Source organism: Trachypithecus francoisi, unplaced genomic scaffold, assembly GCF_009764315.1.
Source record: "Trachypithecus francoisi isolate TF-2019V2 unplaced genomic scaffold, Tfra_2.0 Lachesis_group10, whole genome shotgun sequence".
NCBI lineage: Eukaryota > Metazoa > Chordata > Mammalia > Primates > Cercopithecidae > Trachypithecus > Trachypithecus francoisi.
This window is the reverse complement of record NW_022681455.1, coordinates 114141249-114157443: the sequence shown is the minus strand read 5'-3', so window position 1 is coordinate 114157443 and position 16195 is coordinate 114141249. Positions and strand designations below refer to the sequence as shown.

The 16195-nt window shown below is 43.2% G+C and overlaps 1 protein-coding gene across 1 annotated transcript in view; it reads right to left on the bottom strand.

Annotated features, from left to right (window-relative positions):
* The window catches only part of HYDIN (HYDIN axonemal central pair apparatus protein), a 388294-nt gene that overhangs the window by 97438 nt on the left and 274661 nt on the right, over positions 1-16195 (bottom strand). The window contains 6 exon segments of the mRNA XM_033218949.1: positions 790-962; positions 1070-1229; positions 4793-4912; positions 5653-5835; positions 6053-6261; positions 15590-15808. Coding sequence (XP_033074840.1) covers positions 790-962; positions 1070-1229; positions 4793-4912; positions 5653-5835; positions 6053-6261; positions 15590-15808 — 1064 coding nt within the window.

Here is a 16195-nt window from a genome sequence, read left to right as displayed (position 1 = left end):
TTTGTCCCATTCTCTCTCTTTTCCTTCTGGGACTCCAATCACAAATACGTTAGACTGCTTGATGCTGTCCCACTATTTACTGGGGTTCTGCTCATTTTCACCAATATTTTTCTATGCTTTTTTTTTTCAAGACAAGGTTTCGCTCTGTCACCCCAGTTAGAGTGTAGTGGCATGATCATGACTCACTGGAGGAGAGAAAAAGCACTTTTGGTTACTTCAATTATTACTTAGTTCTTTAACCGGTATTTATCAGGAAATGGGGCTGGTGGTGGTGATTAAAGAATGCAGTACACATATCATAACAATCATAACAATATTCTCTCCCAGAAGCCCCAGAAATAAACATTTTTCTTTTTAGAATAATAATACCAATTCCAATAATAATTCCAATTAATGAATATGTAAGTTCCAGTTGTGGTCTAATGTTCTGCTTTTACTCTCACTTCTAGAGCAAAGATTCTTAACCTCTTGGGCAATAGACTGCTTTGAGAATCTGAAGAAAGCTCGTCCTTCTTCTGAAGAAACACAGACATATGCATATTTTGGCAGTTCATCTTAGGGGGATCCTTGGCCCTGCTGAAGTTCATCTGCTGAACCCAAGTTAACAATCTGTTAATTAAATAGGTTTACTAACCATCCCGGTTTGCATAGACCAAGGAGTTTCCCAGGGTGCAGAACTTTCACTGCTAAAACCAAGAGAGTCTGGAATAAATCAGGATGAGTTTGTTACCCCAGAACTAAACACTCTTTAAATTCCATTCCAGTCCTGACATGATCTAGAACTCTGACCTGTGCAGCAAGAGCCGGTCAAAATGTAATTGCCTGGGTTCCAGCTCTAGCTCCGGGCGGATCCCCTGGCAGCTTAATTGGAAGATGGCTGGCTCTGGGTTATCATTGATGCAGCAGACAATGCTGTCTTCAAAGACACCAACGGAAGTAGGGTAGGCCCATACGGTTAATATCTGATGGAAGGAAAAGTCAAAAGAAAGTACATTTACACCAAGGATGCCAAGGCCTCAAATTTCCCAAGAAAGCCTTGCCCTGGTGACTTGTGTCCATATGACCGTACCTGCTTCTCTTTGGGTTTCAGGACCATGGTGTTGGGTTCCAGGAAGTATGTGTTTGCTTTGACATCATTCTGAAAATAGAAGGATGCCTCCACCACCATTAAGGAAGTATTCAGGATTGTTAGCGTCTCCATGTTGCCTGGGAATAAGGATGACTTGTACCTGGGGATGAACAAGAATGGGGCTAAGGGTATGAAGACTGAATGAGAATGCAGGTGGAAAAGAAGGCTGTGACATGAAAGGCAATTCAGAGGGACAGTGTGGCTGCCTGGAGGCAGTGGCATAGTGGCTAAGAACATGAGGTTCGTAGTTGTGCAGACTTGCCTTGGAGAATAAATGCTACACTGTGACTTGACTCCCTCAAGCCTTGGTCTCCTTATCTCTAAAACGGGGTGATAACACCACTTAGAATTGCTGAATAGGAAGTGAGATCACACATCTAAAGCTCTCAGGACAGCTGTGGATAGCAAATGCCCAGTGAATGTTAGCTATGATTATTGCAAAGAATTCTAACTGAGAAATATGTAGATCTATCCTTCCACCTGCTTATGTCCCTGAGAGAGATGATCACTTAAGTAACTTTTTTTTTTTTTGAGAGGGAGTTTCATTCTTGTTGCCCAAGATGGAATGCAGTGGCACCATCTCAGCTCACTGCAACCTCCGCCTCCTGGGTTCAAGCAATTCTCCTGCTTCAGCCTCCCGAGTAGCTGGGATTACAGGTGCCTGCCACCATGTCCAGCTAATTTTCTGTATTTTTAGTAGAAATGGGGTTTGACCATGTTAGCCAGGCTGGTCTCGAACTCCTGACCTCAGATCATCCGCCTGCTTGGGCCTCCCAAAGTGCTGGGATTACAGTTATGAGCCACCGTGGCTGGCCTCACTTGAGTAATTTTTTATTTCACATCTGTTTTAGATATGAACTCATTCACCTCCTTCTCTCAAACCCTCAGAGAATGTTACTGTACTGACATGAATTCATTTGGCCTTGTTCACTGTTAGGAGGCAGTTTCTGTTCCTTTGTACCTTAAGGAGAGATCTTCAGAGTTGAGCACTGTGGGCATTGAGGGAGACTCAGTTAATAGTAACCGAGCGAAACAAACCAGAAGGCCCAAGGGAAAAATAGGCACATCGTCAGCGGTCACAGCACAGGCTAGGAAAGCAGAAACACCTGAAGGTTTTAGACAGGCCACAATGGAGGATGAAAGGAGAGAGAATGACAGAGACCAAATGAGAGTCAGAGAAACAGAGAACTCTCCGTGTGAATATTTGCCAAAGGGGTGCGGCCTTCTCAACCACTAATCACTTCCATCCGGCACTGTGCTAAGGGCTCCATGTGTGTCACCCAGTTCAGTCCTCATGAATCTGTTGCTTTCCCATTTTGCAGATGAGGACACTGACGCTCAGCACGATTTATAAGAATAAGTGAACAGGCTTGGCACAGTGGCTCACGCCTGTAATCTCAGCACTTTGAGAGGCTGAGGTGGGCAGATTGCTTGAGCTCAGGAGTTCGAGACCAGCCTGGGCAACATGGCGAAACCCCATCTCTACAAAAATTAGCCAGGTGCGGTAGCACACACCTGTAGTCCCAGCTACTGGGGAGGCAGAGATGGGAGGATTGCTTGAGCCTGGGAGCTCAAGGCTGCAGTGAGCCGAGATTGCACCACTGCATTCCAGCCTGGGTAACAGAGTAAGATGCTATCTCAAAAAAAAAAGAAAAGAAAAAGAATAAGTGAATAATACCCAGTTGTACTAGAACTTGTTTTGGCTCACCATAGTAACTGTCCTCCCAGATCAGTGTCATCTGGCCCCATATCCTGGTTAATTCCAGTGCTGCCCCAAACATGTACCTCTTTGAATAACCATCGTTTCCCTGACTCCCACTCCCAGACTGTTCTGTACCTCATATCCATCAACCTGACCATACTTTTCCCTCCTAAGCCCTCCTGTTGGGCTTTGAAGATCCTCTCCAGCATCAGCAAATTACCTTTACCTTCACTTTTTAATACAGCGTCTCAGGGAATAAAGTGGAGGTAATTAGGGAATGGAGGACAAAGACGGCCCATGAGCTGCACCGAGAAAGCCCAGAAATTAACACCCTCTACTTAGCACACGAAATGTTGTGTTGAGTAAAGTCACGGTGGAGACCTTGGTTCCAGTTTTGGTTTCATTCCCTGCCTATATGATAAGAAATTTGTATATAACTGAAAAAACGAGTATTGCTGAGAATGTCTGATCATCAGTCTCACCTGTGGGTCCCCAATTCTGCCTACAAATCTTAGTCTGTTTCTCTAACACGCTCCCTCTCCTACTTTCCACAAAAGCTATTTTTCATACCCCCCCATTTCCTCAAGATTTTAAACTTCCGGGGCCGGGCGCGGTGGCTCAAGCCTGTAATCCCAGCACTTTGGGAGGCCGAGACGGGCGGATCACGAGGTCAGGAGATCGAGACCATCCTGGCTAACACGGTGAAACCCCATCTCTACTAAAAATACAAAAAAACTAGCCAGGCGAGGTGGCGGGCGCCTGTAGTCCCAGCTACTCGGGAGGCTGAGGCAGGAGAATGGCGTAAACCCGGGAGGCGGAGCTTGCAGTGAGCTGAGATCCGGCCACTGCACTCCAGCCCGGGCGACAGAGCAAGACTCCGTCTCAAAAAATAAAAAATAAAAAATAAACTTCCTCCGCTCCCCTCACTTGCAAGGGATGACCACACAACATTTGTCAAGGAGAAAAAGACATGATTGCATAGGAGCCTCCTCACCCTTCCAATCAAATTGTAAACTTACCTTCTGCGATGCCATCTCGCCTTTCTCCCCGCTGGCATGCAGTGACAGTCCCTCTTCCGGGCACAAGCCAGCCTCCCCACATCCCACTGTGCTGTCTCAGGAAACTATGCCATTGATGGCCCTTCCTGTCTTCTGAAATTCCAACCATTTCCTTCCATTTCCTCTCGGCATGCAAGCATCATAAGAACAACATCGCACAAACAGCCTGTCCTGTGCTCCAGGCTTTCCTCCCATCTCCCTTCACAGCCAAGTTTCTCCAAAGTTATCTTTCATCTGACTTCTCACTTCACTTTGCTTGGGTACAGGACTCTTGCTAAGGCCCCTAGTGACCTCCATGTTGTTGAACCCTGTGGACATCTATGCCCTCATCTTTCTGTCCTCTGTGCAGCATTCACTGTAGCAACCATGTCCTCTTCTCATGGCTCCATGACACTGGTCTTTTGGGTTTCCCCAATAGCGCTGGCCCTCTTTCTCATCTCCTGGCTCCTCAACAATAACTGTAGTTATTTAGGACTCCTTTTCTTCTTACCTGTACAGTTCTCTCTCAGGCAATCTCATCTATGTCTGTGGCTTTTGTTGCCTTGAAGAGTGACCTCTCCTTTGAGAACCAAAGCTGTATAACCTATTCTCTGCTTCATGTGACTACAGAAATATCTTCCTAGCCTCTTAAACCAAACATAAGCCAAAGTGAACTCTTGATCCTACTCTGATCAAGCCTGAAGTCTCTCCTAGGCTTTCCCATCTGGGAAAACGGCACCCTCATTCCTCTGGGTGTACGGCAGGGAGTTGGAACACAAGAACCCAGTTCTCCTGATTTGTGGTTGGGGCTAAGAGAGGCAGCATTAGTCAAAGTTACAACTATGTACATAGGAATCCTACTTATACTGTTCATGAGCCCAACCCAGGAGTATGAAATCTGCTTTAAAATAGTGGAACACTTACTTATCTCTTGATTTTCCACAAAGCAGTGGCCCAAAGTAGTATGTCTCTGTGCTCATAACATACTTCTTAAAGATGACCTCATTTGTCTTCATGTCCATCTTCCACTGAGGAAATACCACTCTGAACATAGGAGAGGAAGAGGTGAGGAGAGGCTGCCTGAACAGAAGTTCGGTGCTGCCACGTGAGGTTTACATAAACTCAATATTCCCTGCTCAACACAGGGTCCAGGCGTCTGGAGACAGAGTGACTCTTCTTTGTCCCAGCTCCTTCCCACCACCAGAGAAGACAGTATGACAGTATGATGTGAACTTGAAAAAAAGACTCCCCAGTGGTGTCTTCCATAATGAGGAGTGGTGACAGAGCTGAGTCAGATATTCCGTCCCAGTGCACCCAGCTGAAAACTTCCCTGAAAATCCCTATGGAAAACTAGTTCTGGGAGATATGAATTAGCTTCTGAGTCCCTTGGTCTAATGTGGCCAGTTGCTCAGCCAGGTGCTTTTCTGTGTAGGAGTTGCACAGTGGTGTTCAGTAGCTTGGAAAAAGTCCACCCATGCAGAGTCACACATGGTTTCTATACTACAGGATAGAACTGCTTTAAATTTGCTTAATAGTTAAATAAGCAAACTAATTTGCCAAAGGAAGGCTTTTTTCCTTCCCCTTTGCACCTATGATCATTCTCTTTATTGCAGTCTGGGAATCCTGGTAGTAGAATGTCCTCCCTGTGGCTCTTAGTCAATATTCAAGACATGGAAGCTGATATGACTAGAGGGGCTGGGGTAAGAACCTCCTTGTTCACAGTGCCACGGAGGAAAACAAAAACGCATCTGTCAACCTTTTCTTTTAAAATGAAGCACACTTACTTCGGGTCTTGGCAAATGTATGGGTAAGTGCAGACGCCTCGGCAGTAGAGCTGGTACTGGCAGCAAGTTCCTAGGATCTCAAAGTTAAAGGTTTGGTCAAAGTTCCCGAACTCATCAGAAGAGAAGTGCACCTGCAACGTTACCTCGCCATTGGCTGGCACGATCCACCGGAAGTGATTCAGTCTGCAAATGACCACACAGGTTTGTAAAGTGAGAGGCTCCCCTCTGGCCAAGAGAAGACAGGAGAGCTGCCTGGAAGTCCTGTCCTGTTGGGGTAGGCATGGTGGCCCCTGGAGCCCCACAGGCAGGACAGCTCTGTTCCCCTCCAGTGCTGTGACAGCCACACCCTCAATGTGGGCTCTGGCCCACATTCCCCTCCTTGGGTTGCTGGGAGGCCCACCTGGTGAATTTCTCCTGGGAGTGCTGCCCGTCGAAGTTGTTCAGGTCTGTATCTGACAGCTGGGAAATGGCTCCTGCTGGTTCCCCAGAAAGGACTTTCCTGTTTAAGGTCACGCGACGCTTGTCTTTCTGAGTCTCGACAACTTGGTCTATCTTTTCTTTCACTTTCTGTTTGCCCCCCTTAGATGAGCTGGTCTGCTCCTCTTGAGCCTTAATTAAAAATGAGCACGAGGTCTTAAATATTCACTCTTTGAACATACAAACAGAAGGCAGAGATGGCTACATGTCTGTCATCTCGGGAGATGGTGCTGCAGGGTCAGGAAGCCTAGAGCAGGGCAGGGTCTAGTCTTGGGTAGTGACAAGACCAGTGCATTCCTTGGCTCCCTAGTCCCTCAGATGGAGGATGAATATGAAACCCTAGAGAAAGCTTGAAGCTGGAGGGTGTGTGTGGAACTCAAGTCTTAGCTCCTGGCAGTACCTACCATGGCCAGCGGGGCTTGTAGCCTTCTTGGCACCACTAAGCCAGTTATCCCCATCTGCTTGCTGTCTAATTCCTAATACTTTGTGGGCCTATACCCCTCACTACCAGCTCTCTCTCCTTCTCTTTATTCTTAGAATTATACGTGAATAGAAAATCTGACTGTTTTGGGAGAGGCAGAGATAAACATGTGTTTAATCTGCTGTGTTTAATAAGTTCCCATTTTTCTAGTGGTATTTTCATGTTTCCTGATCAAAAAAAATTTTTGCCTTTAATTTATTTATCATTTCCACCGTTTTTAAAAAAAGAAACCTTTAAGAGTTGAAGGCCTGGTACAGTAATAACTAGTTTTAACAGTTGCCACTTTTTCTCCTGAGCCATTTGCAGACATGATGACTCTGCCTCTAAATACAACTCCTCAAGAAAGGACCTTCTCCTGCAATCCTGCACACTACCATCATCACACCTAAGAAAAGGAACAATAATTCCACACCATCGTTTTGGCACACAGTCTGCATTAAAATTCTCCAATTTGTCTCAGGTATGTCTTTTTTTTTTTGAGATGGTGTCTCGCTCTGTCGCCCAGGCTGGAGTGCAGTGGTGCTATCTCGGCTCACTGCAAGCTCCGCCTCCCGGGTTCACGCCATTCTCCTGCCTCAGCCTCCCGAGGATCTGGGACTACAGGTGCCTGCCACCATGCCAGACTAATTTTCGGTATTTTTAGTAGAGACGGGGTTTCACCATGTTAGCCAGGATGGTCTCGATCTCCTGACCTTGTCATCTGCCTGCCTCGGCCTCCTAAAGTGTTGGGATTACAGGCGTGAGCCACCACGCCTGGTCTCAGGCATGTCTTTTATAGACTTTTCCCAAATAAGCATCTAATCAAAGTTCCTATATTGTGTTTTGGTGTTATGTTTCTTTTTTTTTAATTATTTTTCTATCTTTCTATAGGTTATTGAGGGTACAGGTGGTGTTTGGTTACATAAGTTTTCTGGTGGCAATTCATGAGATTTTGGTGCACCCATCACCCGAGCAGTATACACTGCACCCTATTTGTAGTGTTTTATCCCTCGCCCCCTTCCCATTCTTTCCCCCAAGTCCCCAAAGTCCATTGTATCATTCTTATGCCTTTGCGTTCCCATAGCTTAGTTCCCACATATCAGTGAGAACATATGATGTTTGCCATTCCTGAATTACTTCACTTAGAATAATAGTCTCCAATCTCATCTAGATAGCTGTGAATGCCATTAATTCATTCCTTTTTATGGCTGAGTAGTATTCCATTGTATATATATATATACCACAGTTTCTTTATCCACTCATTGATTGATGGGCATTTGGGATGGTTCCACGATTTGGCAATTGTGAATTGTGCTGCTATAAACATGCATGTGGAAGTATTTTTTTTGTATAATATCTTCTTTTCCTCTGGGTAGATATGCAGTAGTCAGATTGCTGGATCAAATGGTAGTTCTACTTTTAGTTCTTTAAGGAATCTCCACACTGTTTTCCATAGTGGTTGCACTAGTTTACATTCCCATCAGCAGTGTAGAAGGTGGTTTCTTGATGCACTGGATCCACGCCAACTACTACTGTTTTTTTATTTTTTCATTATGGTCATTCTTGCAGGAGTAAGGTGGTATCACACTGTGGTTTTGATTTTGCATTTCCCTGATCATTAGTGACATTGAGCACTTCTTCATATGTTTGTCGGCCATTTGCATACCTTCTTTTACGAGTTCTCTACTCATGTCCTTAGCCCACTTTTTGATGGGATTGTTTGTTTTTTTCTTGCTGATTTGTTTCAGTTCATTGTAGATTCTGGATATTAGTCCTTTGTCAGATGTATAGATTGTGAAGATTTTCTCCCACTCTGTAGATTGTCTGTTTACTCTGCTGACTGTTCCCTTTGCTGTGCAAAAGCTCTTTAGTTTAATTAAGTTCCAGCTAATTATCTTTGTTTTTATTGCATTTGCTTTTGGGTTCTTGGTCATGAAATCTTCACCTAAGCCAATGTCTAGAAGGGTTTTTCCAATGTTATCTTCTAGAATTTTTATAGTTTCAGGTCTTAGATTTAAGAGATTTAAGTCCTTAATCCATCTTGAGTTGATTTTTGTATAAGGTGAGAGATGAGGATCCATGTGGCTAGCCAATCATCCCAGCAGTATTTGTTGAAAAGGATGTCCTTTCTCCACTGTTTTTCTTTTTTTTTTTCTTTGTCGAAGACCAGTTCGCTGTAAGTATTTGGGTTTATTTCTGGGTTCTCTATTCTGTTCCATTGGTCTATGTGCCTATTTTTATATCAGTAACATGCTGTTTTGGTAACTATGGCCTTATACTATAGTTTGAAATCAGGTAGTGTGATGCCTCCAGATTTGTTCTCTTTGCTTTGGCTATGTGGGCTCTTTTTTGGTTCCATATGAATTTTATAATTTTTTCCTAATTCTGTGAAGAATGATGGTGGTATTCTGATGAAAATTGCGTATGGTCATTTTCACAATATTGACTCTACCCATCCATGAGCATGAGATGTGTTTCCATTTGTGTCATCTATGATTTCTTTTAGCAGTGTTTTGTAGCTTTCCTTGTAGAGGTCTTTCACCTCCTTGGTTAGGTATATTCCTACGTATTTTATTTGTTTTTTTGCAGCTATTGTAAAAGACGCTGAGTTTTTGATTTGGTTCTCTGCTTGTTCATTGTTGGTGTATAGAAGAGCTACTGATTCGTGTACCTTAATTTTGTATCCAGAAACTTTACTGAATTCTTTTGTCAGTTCTAGGAGCTTTCTAGAGGAGTCTTTAGGGTTTTCAAAGTAAATCATCATGTCATCAGCAAACAGTGACAGTTGGACTTTCTCTTTGCCCATTTGGATACCCTTTATTTCTCTCTCTTGTCTGATTGTTCTGGCAAGGACTTCCAGTACAATGTTGAAGAGGAGTGATGAGAGTGGGCATCTTTGTCTTGTTCCAGTTCTTGGAGGGAACATTTTCAACTTTTTCCCATTCAGTATTATGTTGGCTGTGGGTTTGTCATAGATGGCTTTTTTTACATTGAGGTGTATTCCTTGTGTGCCGATTTTGCTGAGAATTTTAATTATAAAGCGATGCTGGATTTTGTTGAAAGCTTTTTCTGCATCTATTGAGATGATTGTATGATTTTTGTTTTTAATTCTGTTAATGTGGTATATCACATTTATTGACTTGCACATGTTAAACCATCCCTGAATCCCTGGTGTGAAAGCCACTTGATCATTGTGGATTAACTTTTTGATATGTTGTTGGATCTGATTAGCTAAATGTTAAGGATTTTGGTTAGCTAAACGTTAAGGATCTTAGCATCTATGTTCATCAGGGATATCGGCCTGCAGTTTTCTTTTTTTGGTTGTGTCCTTTCCTGGTTTCGGTATTAGGGTGATGCTGGCTTCGTAGAATGAATTCGGGAGAGTTCCCTTTTCTCTATCTTGTGCAATAGTGTCAATAGGATGGGTATCAATTCTTCTTTGACTGTCCGGTAGAATTCTGCTGTGAATCTGTCTGGTCCTGGACTTTTATTTGTTAGTATATTTTAAATTACCATTTCAATCTCACTGCTTGTTACTGGTCTGTTCAGGGTATCTAGTTCTTCCTGATTTAAGCTAGGAGGGTTGTATTTTTCTAGGAGTTTATCCATCTTTTCTAGGTTTTCTAGTTTTTGAGTGTAAAGGTGTTCATAGTAGCCTTGAATGATCTTTTCTATTTCTGTGGTGTCAGTTGTCACATCTCCTGTTTCGTATCTTATTGAGGTTAGTTGGATTTTTCTCTCTTCTTTTCTTAGTTAATCTAGCTAATGGTCTATCAATTTTATTTATCTTTTCAAAGAACCAGCTTTTTGTTTCACTTATCTTTAGTATTGCTTTTTTTGTTGTTTGTTTCAATTTCATTTAGTTCTGCTCTGATCTTGGTTATTTCCTTTCTTCTGCTGGGTTTGGGTTTGATTTGTTCTTGTTTCTCTAGTTCCTTGAGGTGTGACATTTGACTGTCAGTTTGTGCTCTTTCAGTCTTTTTGATGTAGGTATTTAGGGCTATGAACTTTGCTGTATCCCGGAGATTTTGATAGGTTGTGTCACTATTGTCATTCAGTTCTATGAATGTTTAAATTTCCATCTTAATTTTGTTTTTGATCCAGTGATCATTTGGGAGCAGGTTATTTAATTTTCATGTATGTGCACGGTTTTGAAGGTTCCTTTTGCAGTTGATTTCCAATTTCATTCCACTGTGGTCGGCAAGGGTGCTGGATATAATTTCAATTTTCTTAAATTTATTGAGGCTCATTTTGTGGCCTATCATATGGCCTATCTTGGAAAAAGTTCTACGAACTGTTGAGTAGCATGTGTATTCTGTGATTGGTGGATGGAATGTTCTGTATATATCTGTTAAGTCCATTTGTTCCAAAGTATAGTTTAAATTCATTGTTTCTTTGTTGACTTTCTGTCTTGATGACCTGTCTCGTGCTGTCAGTGGAGTACTGAATTCCCCCACTATTATTGTGTTGCTGTCTATCTCATTTGTTAGGTCTATTAGTAATTGTTTTATAAATTTGGGGGCTCCAGTGTTAGGTGCACATATGTTTAGGATTGTGGTATTTTTCTGGTTGGACAGGGCCTTTTACCATTATGCGATGCCCCCTTTGTCTTTTTAAACTGCTGTTGCTTTAAAGTTTGTTTTGTCTGATATAAAAATAGCTGTTCCTGCTCTCTTCTGGTGTTCATTTGCATGAAACGCCTTTTTTCCACCCTTTTACTTTAAGTTTATGTGAGTCCTTATATGTTAGGTGAGTCTCTTGAAGGCAGCAAATAGTTGGTTGGTGAATTCTTATCCATTCTGCAGTTCTGTATCTTTTAAGCAAAGCATTTAGGCATTTACATCCAATGTTAGTATTGAGATGTGAGGTCCCATTAATTGTGCTATTTGTTGCCTGTGTACCTTGGTTTTTGCTTTTTTGTTTTGTTTTTTAATTGTATTTTTGTTTTATAGGTCCTATGAGATTTATGCTTTAAAGAGGTTCTGTTTTGATGTGTTTCCAGGATTTGTTTCAAGATTTAGAGCTCCTTTTAGCAGTCCTTATAGTACTGGCTTGGTAGTGGCGAATTCTCTCAGCATTTGTCTGAAAAAGACTGTCTCTTTCCTTCATATACGATGTTTCATTTTGCTAGATACAAAATTCTTGGCTGATAGTTGTTCTGTATGTTCTCTGCTGATAGTCTGAAGATAGGGCACCAATCCCTTCTAGCTTGGAGGGTTTCTGCTGAGAAATCTGCTGTTAATCTGATAGGTTTTCCTTTATTGATTACCTGTTGCTTTTGTCTCACAGCTCTTAAGATCCTTTCCTTCATCTTGACTTTAAATAACCTGATGACAATGTGTCTAGGTGATGATCTTTCTGTGATGAATTTTCCAGGTGTTCTTTGTGCTTCTTGTATTTGGATGTCTAGGTCTCCAGCAAGGCTGGGGAAGTTTTCCTCGATTATTCCCCCAAATATGTTTTCCAAACTTTTAGATTTCTCTTCTTCCTCAGGGGCACTGATTATTCTTAGGTTTGGTCATTTAACATAATCCCAGACTTCTTGGAGGCTTTGTTCTTATTTTCTTATTCTTTTTTCTTTGTCTTTGTTGGATTGGGTTAATTTGAAGACCTTGTCTTTGAGCTCTGAGTTTCTTTCTTCTACTTGTTCAATTCTATTGTTAAGACTTTCCAGAGCATTTTGCATTTCTCTAAGTATGTCCAATATTTCCTGAAGTTTTGGTTGTTTTTTATTTATGCTATACATTTCATTGAACATTTCTCCCTTCACTTCTTGTGTCATTTTTTGGATTTCCTTGAACTGGGCTTCACCTTTCTCTGGTGCCTCTCTGATTGGCTTAATAACTAACCTCCTGAATTCTTTCTCAGGTAACTCAGGGATTTCTTCTTGGTTTGAAACCATTGCTAGTGAGCTACTGTGATTGGGGGGGGGGGGCTATTAAAGGGCCTTGTTTTGTCTTTATTATCAGAGCTCGTTTTCTGGTTCCTTCTCATTTGGGTGGGCTCTGTCAGAGGGAAATATGGCTGAAGGCTGTTGTTCAGATTCTTTTGACCCACAGGGTGCTCCCTTGATGTAGTATGTTCCCCCTTTTCCTATGGATGTGGCTTCCTGAGAGCCGAGCTGTACTGATGGTTCTCTCTCTTCTGGGTCTAGCCACCCAGCAAGTCTACCAGGCTCTGGGCTGGTGCCTGCACAGAGTTGTCTGCACAGAGTCCTGTGATGTGAACCATCTATGGGTCTCTCAGCCATGAACACCAGCACCTGTTCTGGCAGAGGTGGCATGGGAGTGCAATGGGCTCTGTGAGGAATCTTAGCTTTGGTGGTTTAATGCTCTATTTCTGTGCTGGTTGGCCTCCTGACGGGAGGTGGCACTTTCCAGAGAACATCAGCTGTGGTAATATGGAGAGGAACCAGTGGTGGGTGGGGCCCTAGAACTCCCAAGAATATATGCCCTTTGTGTTCAGGTACCTGGTGGGTAGGGAAGGACCATCAGTTGGGGACAGGGCTAGGCATGTCTGAGCTCAGACTCTCCTTGGGCTGGTCTTGCTGCAGCTGCTGTGGGAGATGGGGGTGAGGTTCCTAGATCAATGGAGTTATGTACCTAGGAGGATTATGGCTCCCACTGCTGAGTCATGCAAGTTGTCAGGGAAGTGGGCAAAAGCCAGCAGTTACAGGCCTCACCCAGCTCTCATGCAATCCAAAGGGCTGGCCTTACTCCCACCGTGCCCCCAACAATAATAGCATTGAGTCTGTTTCCAGGCAGTGGGTGAGCAGGGCTGAGAACTTGCCCCAGGCTACCCACCTCCCAGCTGTGAAAGCAAGTATGGCTTTAGTTCTTCCCCTGCCTGTGGAGTCTGCATCCTGGATTTGTGCCCTCCCCAGAGTCCTGCCCAGAAGGCTTCTTAACCAGTTCAAATTGTTACAAAGTTCACCTGGAGACTTCCTTTTCTCTGTGGCATTTTCCCTGGGCCTATGGCCGTCCTCCTGAGGGATCCCTGTGATGCCAGACAGGAATGGCCTGCTTGGGGACCTAGGGAGCTGCCAGGGCCTTTCCTGCTGCTTCCTCTACCCCTGTATTCCACTCAGTTCTCTAAATTGACTCAGCTCCAGGTACGGTTGGAATCTTCTCCTGTAAACTAGACCTTCAGTTTCCCTGGTGGGAAACCAGGGGTGGAGGATCTTCCTTTCCCACTTCTGCAGTTTGGGCACTCACAGTATTTGAGTTGTCTCCTGGGTCCTGCAGGAGCAGTCTGCTTGCTTCAGAGGGTCTGTGGGTCCCTTCAGGTTTCTTGATTTATTCCTGCAGTTGTTCTGGAGCTAAAATTCACAATGCGAGACACGCTGCTCTGTCCATCCGAGTTGGAGTTGTAATCTAGTCCTGCCTCCCGTCCGCCATGATCTGTTATGTTTCTTTAGTATCTTATAATCTAGACCCTCCTGCCCCCTCTCTCAATCACATTGCCGTTTCAGAGAGACCAGATTTGCGTTCTTACAAAATACCCCAGAGTCGGAATTATTCTGAGCATTCTTACAGTGCCATTTCTTTTTCTTTTCTTTTCTCTTTTCTTTTCCTTTCTTTTCTCTCTTCTCTTGTCTTCTCTTCTCCTTCTTCTCTCTCTCCATCCCTCTTTTTTCTTTCTTTTCTTTCCTTTCTCCTTCTTTTCTCTTTTCTTTTCTTTCCTCTCTCTCTCTTCCCTTCCTTCAATCTTTCTTTTCTTTTTCTTTTGAGACAGGATCTCACTTTATTGTCCAGGCTGGAGTGCAGTGGTGCCATCTCGGCTCACTACAACTCTTCCTCTAGGGCTCAAGCGATCCTCCCACCTCGGCCTCCTGAGTAGCTGTGACTACAGGTGCGTGCCACCATGCCTGGCTAATTTTTGTATTTTTTGTAGAGATGGGGTTTCACCATATTCCCAGGGTGGTCTCAAACATCTGGGCTCAAGCAATCTGCCCACCTCAGCCTCCCAAAGTGTGGGGATTACAGGCATGAACCAAAGTGCCCAGCTGGCTGATTTTCAAAACAAGGGGAAGACAGCAATTTTTTCTTCTTTATCTTTTTAATTTGAAATTTCACCAGGGACTCTCTGCTCGGGTGAGGCATGCCCACCGATGCAACTGATCTCAGATGTTGATTTCCTACTTGTAAACTGAGGTTTGGGGTAGTCTCTGTCCCCAGTTTACGGGTAAGCAGGACTTATAGGTGAAGTTACGAGCTCTCTTTGCTGATGTGCATGGTTTGTAGAAGGCTGTGTGCAGAGATTCAAATTGTGGGCCACGCTTCTCCTCTGGGAATAAAAAACCTTCTATAATTTTAAATATACACACTTTCTGCATAGTATTGGTCAAATTTATTTTTCTTGTGATTTAGTCTATTAATTGCATATATTTTCTTCTATTTCTGCACAATTTTATTTTGATTATTTAATTTTAATCCAGCTGGAATGTATTTTACTGTATTGTGTCAGGCGAGGACATAAACAGTGACTTTTACCCCAAACATCCAACCTTCCCATCCTAATTTCTTTAATAATGTATCCTTTCTGTAGTGGCATGTGTCCCTTTAACTTGTGTGTGTTGATTCTTATATTCTTACACACTGTGCAAATCACCTTAGCTTCAAAACATATTTTTACATTTTAAAAAAGATTAGATATCTTTTTAAGAATGCTAGTTTTGCTTATTTTTTTATTGTGCATGTGCTGCAGAGTAACTTGACAAGTTCCCTAAACCCTCCCACGGGACTGCAAAGGTTGTTAGGTGAGAATCAATCACTGTCAGTTTCCTCTTAGGAGGTAGGACAAGTCAGAGCCAGGAAAGGTGCAGTTCAGGGACGCTCACATGAGGTTTTCAGGGAGGATTCCCAACAAGTCGAGGGAAAATAACCCAGTGAGCAGAACACCTCATGCCAGGCTCCATTTTTGGTCTGGTGTGGGGTGACCTTCTCTCCCTGCCCGCTGAAGTCCTGCCAAGGTTAGGAGAATAAACTGCTCATGCATTACCTTTGTAGTGTTTGTGGCAGCCAAAAGGTCTGATTCTATTTCCATTTCTTTTTTTTCATCCAGAGATATCTCTTCGGATGGTGGGATCACAAACACAAAATGCTCCAGGTCGTCTGTCATGGTCAAAGGTGGCCGCTTCACAGGGTAGGAGACGATTGAGAATAAGGCAGGAGGCGGAATGGGTGGTCCGGAGGAACCCAGACCCAAGATGTCTAGGATCTAAAGGACAGGCCGATTGTGAATTTCCTGTGCAAAACCCTATGCCTCTCTTCCTCTCTTACCACAGCCTTTGTTACACTTTATGGCAATTGTTTAATTGTCTGCCTTTGCAACAGGACTGTAAACTCCATTAGGATGGTTAGCAGGTGGATATGGCACACAGCCAAGCACATAGCAGGCAATCAATAAATCTCTGTTTAATATGAAGAGGCCAGCTCTTAACGTTCTAATGTCTAAAGTATCGAGTTGTTCCACCTATTTTCAGATTCCATGTTAATTTTTCTTTTTGCGTTAAATGTTCCTTCCTTCCAAGGGTGAAAGAAAGTTGGAATGGGAGCAAGTCAAATGCAGCAAAGAAAATAATAAAGCAAAGGTTCTGGGACTAGG